This window comes from Propithecus coquereli, unplaced genomic scaffold (assembly GCF_000956105.1).
Source record: "Propithecus coquereli isolate 6110/MARCELLA unplaced genomic scaffold, Pcoq_1.0 Scaffold3, whole genome shotgun sequence".
NCBI classification, from domain to species: domain Eukaryota; kingdom Metazoa; phylum Chordata; class Mammalia; order Primates; family Indriidae; genus Propithecus; species Propithecus coquereli.
This window is the reverse complement of record NW_012148618.1, coordinates 8,470,811-8,479,784: the sequence shown is the minus strand read 5'-3', so window position 1 is coordinate 8,479,784 and position 8,974 is coordinate 8,470,811. Positions and strand designations below refer to the sequence as shown.

At 36.6% G+C, this 8,974-nt stretch overlaps 1 protein-coding gene across 9 annotated transcripts in view; it reads left to right on the top strand.

The window, feature by feature from the left end:
• Window positions 1-8,974, top strand: part of MEIS2 (Meis homeobox 2) — a 206,736-nt gene that overhangs the window by 12,042 nt on the left and 185,720 nt on the right. For all 9 annotated transcript variants that reach the window (XM_012649484.1, XM_012649479.1, XM_012649478.1 and 6 more), the window contains exon 7: window positions 5,206-5,320. In XM_012649484.1, coding sequence (XP_012504938.1) covers window positions 5,206-5,320 — 115 coding nt within the window. The remainder of the gene's footprint in view (window positions 1-5,205; window positions 5,321-8,974) is intronic.

The following is an 8,974-nucleotide window of genomic DNA, read 5'->3' as shown; positions in this document are numbered from 1 at the left end:
GGGAAATAATGAGATTTGATAATAATATTAATGATTTATTTTATTCTATAGTTTCTTATGTCCTAGTGTAAGATTTGACCTTATGGTATGCTATCAAAAGCCTATGAGGACCCATTGCAGTAAGTTCTACCTCTGAGCTTTGTCCACCAACTCAAGGAAACATGGCTGGGCGGGGGTATTCTGTTGTTGTTGCTGCTGCGGAGTTTCTGGTAGTTGGTAGCTTTCTTGTTAATTTCCCATCAAGAATAATTACACTATTTAAATCATTTAGATTGTGTCGTTGGAGTATGTTTTCAGTGTGACTGTGCTGAGATGAAATTAAACAAAGGTTGCACTTGACAACCACATAGACATTCACTATCAGATTTTAAAAATTGGCATTTTTTGAATTCATTTTTTTTAAGTACTGAATGTTCTATGGAATATCCCAACACAATTCAAAATTATGAGACATTTTATAACATGGCATTACACCCACAATATAAGACATTTCTGTCTTTTCTAAAAGTTGCTCCGTTAAATAGAGGAGTCATTTGCAAAGGATACTTGCCACTTTCATGAGAGTTGCTCACATAATTAATTCCCAAAGCTTAATAGAGAGGTAGGAGTGGGAGATGAGGGAAGGACCCTGGCTCTATTTACATTTTTAAAGAGTGAGTCCAGGTTCTTCACATACACACAGGTCTCCTGAGTTCTTATGTCAACTTTAGAATAACGTAGTTGAAATTCCAACATTTGTTCAAACCATACAATTAACATTTTTTAACTTTTGTAGGCTTCGGTACCCCAGGATAGGAGTCTTCATCTTATTTTTTTAAATAATTTTTGCATGATGTTAATTAGGAGTTAAAACATTATGAAGTCATAGAGAATAGGTAACATTATGTGTATTGATACAAGTATATCTTCCCGTTGTATAAATATATCAAGTCAAATTAGTTTTGTATGCCTCATTTGCTGATTAAAATATCTTTATGTATGTTTACTATTACTTCCTACCTATGAGCACATATTCTGAATTACTTTACTGTTTTTCCAAGTTCATATGTAATTTTTCACTTGATGTTTTATAGTTGTGTAGGTTCTAAAAATCTAATGCTTATTTTTAAAGTATTTTTTAATAATAGAAATGAGGAGAAGTGACCCTAGGGATTATCTTCTCTAACTCCTTAATTTTAAAGAGATAAAGGAAACGAGTGCCAGAGAAATGAAGTACATCACTGGCTTAAGGTCACATGGCCAGTTAGAGGCGGCACCCTGGAGTTTTAATGCCGAACTAATGTTTTCTCACCTATACCATGTCCATTGAATCACCTTTTCATTTGGGGTCTAAAATGAGTTTCCAATTATCTTGGATAGAACTTGTATGTTGTATGGCTTTTTTTTCTCCCTGAAGTCTAATACATTTTACTTCCCCACTCAGTTTTGTATTTATTTAGAAACCTTTACACATTTTACCCCGTTGAGCAGAATCATGTGCTGTGTGGAGTCATTTAAACAGGGAAATACCACCAATTTACCGGTACTTATTAAGTATTATCCTATAGGTAGGTCCCTCATGGAAATGCCATAATAGTTGAAAATGCTACGATTTCACCGTATCTGCAACTTCAACAAAAGAGGCGCACACATGATTTGCTTCCTATGCCCAGAGACTCTTGTCCTCTCTGTGCTTTTTTCTAGGTTTAGCAAAATTCAATGATGGTGCTAAATCAATTTTTTTTTTTTACTTTCAAGGGAGAAAACACTGGCAGAATTGTGTTTTCCAGGGAAAGCTGTGTGTAAATGAGAAACAGAGGAGAGCAGCAGAGCGCTCTCCTGTGGCCCCGCTACTACAAGCTCTGCCCATATTGTCTCCTGCTTTTATATTAATTACAACTTGCATTATCAGCTGTGAGTCTGTAGCCCAGCAAATAGAAAATACTGCCCCTGGAGACCTAGCTTCTTGTATCTATTTTCCGTCTCCTTCTATTGTGCTCCACTCAGTATTCACTGCTTTTCTCCTGGTAACACTGCTCTGTAACGCAATTACGTAAGAGCAAGAAGAGTACCATATTTGACTCCCAATTATTAAAGCCACTGGGAATAGAAACATGTTCACTCCTTGCCCTCGGGTGTCTTCATGATACTTTTGGCTGGAGAACAGGACATATATTATGGAATGCATATACCTGAATACTCACCCACACACGTGCACACAGCTAGCATTTCTCTCTATTTTTCTACTTGCGTCATGTGTTTTTACATGTTTTTGTATGCCACGTTGGTTTCAGGATTCACTAAACTTCTGCATATAATTTGGCAGAATGCCAGGCAGTTATTCTTGAAGGATGTAAACTTGGAAACTATCTGGGAGTGGGGAGAAGAAAGGAGTTGTGGTAGAAACAAATATTTCAATTGAAGAGGAAAACAGTGTTAAGGGTAATGGATTATGTCTGTCCATGTAGGTTAAATTTTGTATGACCCAGGTGGACCAATTTTTTGTTGACAAGATTATCAGTATTTGTCTAGCTATATGGTCACAGCACCACGTGTAGCTGAATACAGACAACTTGGAGTAACTCCTTGGTCTTGAAACGGCAGAGGGATGTATCTGTTCTTCCTTCTTTCAAATTAGATGAATATCATGTCACTCCTTAGTTTGTGTCAGTCTCTCAAACAAGACCATAATACTTGAGACACTCTCTGGAAGTAAATGTGACACTTTTTCAGGAGAGCATTTTTGAGGAGTGAGGGAGAAAAGAGGGAAGAGATAAGGGAATGGCAAATTAGATAGTGAACTTGAGTAAATTTCGGTTTGGGGTGGAAAACCCAAGACCCAACTTATTTGGAAGAATAAGCTGCTCTTAAAGTAACATTTGCTTATTATGTGGCTTATTTTTCACTCCTTTACTTTAGAAACCACTTTCTTTAGAAAACTGTTGAAAGAAATAACACTGAATTATAAATTAATGAGGCCTGACTTTAAAACTCAACACAGGTTTAGCTGATAGGGACAAACCAGTGTTTTCAGTTACAGCGAGTCTGAGTGATCCCTTCAAATCGCTACAGTGTCTAAACAGAAAGACTTGCCCCAGCTTCGTTCCAACGATTATATAATAGCTATTGGATGACATTTGCCTTAAAACATAGTTGAGGTGTTAGTGGTTAATTATTGTAATTTTCATGAGAGGTAAGGAGCTTTTATAGCAGCCAACTTAATAAAAAGCCTGCAGTGCATAAAATTAACAGCACTTTCTGTGTACAATGAAAAGTTTAGCTGAGGTGAATGTGTTGCAGTTATTGCATTTTCTAAAAGAAGGCTCTAGCCTGTGTTGTTGCAGGACTAAACTCATGCCATGCTATTGTTTCTTTTTTTTTTTTTTTCTGTGTAATTCTTCTAGCTCTTTATCTGATTACCATCCAGCAAACAGCTGACACGAAGAGGCCGAAGAGGCCGCAAAGCTCGAAAAGTCCCTGTATTCTGTTTGCCTTTTGCTTGAAACTATCGGGGTGGCTTCTAACTTAGATTTTTTTTTTTTTTAAAAAGAGCTCACTGGCATTACTTTGTCTTAATACAGGCAGCAGAAAACCTTGCTTTTTATTTTATTCTACTCAATTTCATTCTTTAATCTACTTTCTCAAATATATCTTTATTTTACAGATGCTTACCTGTGCCGTATCTATACAAAATTTCTGCTCAGGGTTTTCACTTTGAATCAATTGCTTGCCTGATGGCAGTGCCAGTAGCATTATTTGATATAGACATTATTAATCCATAGAGCTCTGGGTTATTTCATCATCTATCAAAAATGCCAAATATTAATTTACAGTTTGTAGCAGATCTGTAGGGAAAAAATAAGTTTTTGTTTTTGTTGTTGTTTCAAGTTTGGTAACATTTTATGTGCTATATTTACATTGTAGAGTTGATGCTGAGAACAATGACAGGCTGTTTTTTTTTTCTTGATAAACTATATGTAATGGTAAATATATATAATGGCAAGGTTACTTTCAGATGGTCATGAGGTTTACATGTTGCCTATACCCACATGGATCTATCTGAAATCTTATTTACCAATTCTAGTAAGAAGAAGTGGTGTATTTTGATTGATGTTTAAAATAATTTCCCCCTTCCAGGCCCCCAAAGAATTCACTCGCCAGTGGGTCTGTGGGCTTAGTTGAATTCGTCACATGCAGGTGACAAGTGTACAGCTCTGGCTTTAAGGCTGGTCTGTTTCATATGCTGTTCCGACTCTCCATTTCTGCCAGAGGAAATTCCATCTCTTGCCTGCCTTCATGTGGTGCTGATAAAGTCCTTCCTGTACATTAGAATTCCTGTTTTCCTTTAAGCAACAGCAGGGTATTGGGAATGATCAGGAAAGGGGAGGAGGAACAGAAGAAGAATATAGTCAGCAAAGTAGCATGAGCTATAACTCTCAGTTTGCCTTACATGTCCTTTGAAACAAGTAGTTCTTCCAGGTAAAAGCACTGCTCAGTGAATTTAAGCTTCTGTGAAGCTCCAGTGAAAGTCCTTTCTAGTTTACTAGATGGCTAGTAGTTCATATGTATTCCACTTTTTAAATTATTGTTTGTGCAAACTAAAGCAGAAATCAGTAATTTATTAGGTATTGATGCAGTGATTAATATCACTGCATCTGTTGGTTGTATAATCAATCGGTTGGTGGTAATTTTGAGAGTTCGTACAGGCTGTTTTAGGGCAATACATTTGAAAGATGTGAAGGGCTATCCCATATATTCTTGAGCCTGCTACTTTAAGGGAGTCACTGAATTTTGTAGGTGTTAATGTTCTGAAGTATTTAGTATCCAAGAGTGTTAGGGCCTATTTCTTGGAAGAATGCACCCTAATTAAGATAGCAAGAGTAAAAATGACTTTTATGTTTTTAGGTAATTTTTTTCTTACTTTAAAAATTAACTTTATTTAGTTTTAAATTTGCAAAATGTACCCACTTTAAAATGTATGTTTCAATTAGTTTTAACAAATGTATACACTGATGTAACTATCACCACATCAAGTTCTAGAGCATCTTTTCCTTTTTGTACCTATCGCTGGAAAGAACACTCTGTAGGACGGCATATGTGTATGCCTAGTGCCGCAAATACTAATATGTACACATTTTTTTGTCTCTCTCCGTGCCTTTCCTTTTGGTTCCTCATTTATGGCTGAAATGGTAACTGTGGAAAAATTCCTTGGCATCCTGGCACCAGAACCCTTCATCTTGGCGAGACCATGATGATGCCACCTCAACCCACTCAGCAGGCACCCCAGGACCCTCCAGCGGGGGCCATGCTTCCCAGAGTGGAGACAACAGCAGTGAGCAAGGTAAAAGGTCAAGCATTTTACTTGTGCAAAGCAGGCATGACTAAAATAACTTTAGTATTTTCTGATATCAGGACATCTGCCTCTATGTAAACAGGAGGGTGGCAGGTTAGGGAGTAGAATCAGCTGCTATTTAGGGAGACATTATTTTCTCTTTTTAACTTACTTAAAAAAATCAAAGTGAGTTGTCTGATCTTTAAGTGGGCATTAAAATAACAATTGATTAGTTCTGCCAATTCTTTTACAAATTTGGTTATCTACACTTTACTTTTGTGTATGTAAGTGGAATGACAAACCTACTTTACTGCAGTGTTGCAGTGATTTGAATTATACTATAAACAGGATATTTTGCTTATAGTATCAACTGTAAGAGTTCTCCATAATCAAGTAATTATGCCTCTAAACCACATAAAATGCAAAAATCTGTTCTTATTAGCTCCGGAAATACTGCAGGAATTTTCTATGGAATCTTATCTTGGGAAGATAGATTTTGAAATTCTTAGAGAATTTTTTGCCCCCATTTCCATTCAGCTAACGTGGTGACTTTTGTCACAAATTCTAAAAATTGGAATAATCAGAGGGCAAGGGGGATATCAGCTGCAGATGTTGAAGAAGCCTAGTGCAATTTAGAATAAATTTTACTGTTTAAAACTCACCTATTGCACAAAGAGCAATTATATATTGGTAGGGATGACTCTTCTATGGATAAAATGATAATTTAAAGGAAGATACGTTATTGAATGTGAGCCAGGAAAGTGTATAGATTTTACTTTTTAATATTTTACATTAGATGGTGTCTGATCTCCTAGGTCTATTTCATCTCTATTATGACTGTGTTTATGGCCACAATATTTAAGCATTAGACAGGCTTCCAAGTAGAGGACAGTTTAACAGCTTGAGCTGTAGTTACATATGCCATTTAAAAGGGGTAGTTGATGTAGGGTGTGTGCATTGCCTCCTCCAAGTTTCTGGCCAGGGATTTTGGATTCCTGGGGTTCTAGAAGAGTCTAGAAAAAGGTCCTTTCTAGGATGCCATTCACCTGTTAATGGGTCCAAATTGGAATCTAGGTTTAAGCAAGTTGCAGCTGACACAGAGATGAATACTATCAGATGGTAAATTATGGAAGAACTTGTAAATTGTATCTGTCTAATATATACTGTTTTATATACTGTTTTTATTAGACCAGTTAGATTGTATGTAAAAGAAAACTAAATTATAAGGCACTTTGAAGGGAACTTGTACATAGAGTCAGCGGATCCGTAATGCAATGACTGAATTGTGTTTCCATGTCACGATGGTAGACTTCTCAGTGTGGTTAAACCTGGAAAGCTTTCTATGACTCCGTCCTCTCTACCACCCCAAATCGTGGCGACATAAAGGGTGAAATGTATCTGTTAATAAAAACAAAACACCCTAAACATTGTACAAAAGAGGGGAAAAGGAGAAGCAGACTTAATGGCCTAATGAGGCTATCTTCCAGAGACTTCTTGTGTGTGAGGCTCACTTTGACCTTTCACTTTGCTCAGGAGCCCTGCGCTTCATTTTTCACATTCTTGCAATTACGTTAACGCTTCAAGCATTTCTGACTCCAAGTCAGCGAGCAACACCAGGCATAACTCAACACTGTGAGTTTTTCTCCTCTCTGTAGATTCATTAACAGGTCACCGAGGTCCCAACTGAAATTTAAAACTGACTGGTTCTGTTGGGTTAGTTGAGTTATGGCAAGGGAGATAGCAGGAAAGGGCCAGAGAGGAGAGGAGGCTGGAGAGAGAAGACCCTGGGGTTTGGAGCAGGGAATAGTGCAATGACCAAAACATGAAGTTTTATCATTTTGGTTAGTTTTTCTCTTTTGTTTTTTCGGTTATTTTTGTTGTTGTTGTGGGTTTTTTTTGTTTTTTTCTTTTTTTTTTGGTCAGGAAAGACCAGAACTCTGAGACGGATACATTGGTGAAAACAATGCACACAACCTCTGTGCTGTGGGTAGCCGCACCCACTTATCTGATGTTGAAGGATTTGATCCCTGTAGGATTCTGTTCCTTTAATCATATCTCTGTGGGATTAAAGAAAGGACATGGTAGCTTATGTGTATGAGTACTAGGAAGTCAGTCACTTCCCTGTATCAGAGTTTGAGAGAAAAAAAGTTATGATTCCTGTAAAATGGTGACTCTCTTGGCATGGAGAATTTCTTAACTGCGTTACTGTGTAAGTGGTTAAAACACATGTGTAAGGGTATTCTGTTTTTTTACAGCAAACTCTACATTTAGAAGGCCAGACTTTGAGTGTATTTTGTCATACTTATGACCATATTAGTCTTTTAAACATGTTTTCAAGATATTTTGATATTTCGTCCCACCTAATTGTCCAGAGTAGCTTTCAGTGGGAAAGATTAATTATCTGCTTCAGGGCAAAGTCAACAGAGATATTGACTGAATTCACATATGCTTATCCTAGGTTAAATCTTGGGGTTGATGTATAATGGAAAACCGGGGAGGAAAATTTATGTTCTGAGTATTAAATATATTATAATGTTTCATTGGAAACCAAGTTCGTAGTTTATCAAAGACTTTTCTTGCTTATTCAGAATTTATTAGCACAACAGGCATATGGAAAACTGTAAAATGACTCAGTTTCAAAACAAGTTATGATAAACAGAAAAAATAGGGATGAATTGTACTAAATACAATGTTTTCATACACATTTTAAATTAAACTTTAATAGCCATATGCTATAAAACAATACATGCATTTATGTTGCTTTGTAATTTTTGTGAATATTTTTGCTATAATGATTCATACAAATCTTTACTTTGGAACCTAAAAATACCTCATTTTATGACCTGATAGTGAAAGAGCTACAGTTACACAGGTGAAAGGTCATCTTTTCCTCCTTAGTGTTTGTGCAACAAACCGAAAGGAAGAAAAAAAAACCATCAAATTTTTAAAATATTGTAATAAATAAACTTGGAAAAATGTAAAACCTGACTTTACTCTATCTTTCAAACAGCACATGCCTAGCAGTAAACTATATAAATATGAACCAGACTTTTCATTCACTCTGATTTCTCTTGCTAAAAGCAGCCAAAGGGAGGGAGTTTGTCTTGCTGGTCTCATTAGAACGAGGAAGGAAATCTGTTTTTTCAAGGATAGAATTAGGGTGCAGACTCGGGGCTTTGGGGAAGTAACTGGCCTTCTTTGTGTCTGGCTTCCCATCAGTAAAATGGGGCTTGATAATAAGACAGGGGGGTCCCTAATTCTGTACCTGCTGAGTCAAAAGCTGCTTTGTATTTCATGTGTATTTTGCCAGAGTAAAGACTAGGAAACAGCCCCCTTGTTCCTAGAGCACTTTGAGAGCCTTAGATGAAAGGCACAATATATGTACAAAGTATTATTATTATTGATGGGTTTGTGTAGCTCCCATTAACGCTGATGGGAGTTACGCATGTGAATTGGCAAGAGAATAGACCCCTCAGTGTTTAGAGCACATGAAATTTACATTTTTTCCAGTGCTGTAATTGAGATGTTGACAAATTGGAGAATATTGATGAGCCTTTGTTTTAAGTATTTCGTGCCAAGTTTGTTTTATTTTTCCTGGTTTGAACAATGGTATGGGTTCAGCAGCAATTAATAAAAAGGGTAAAGATAACTTTGTATTTCAAT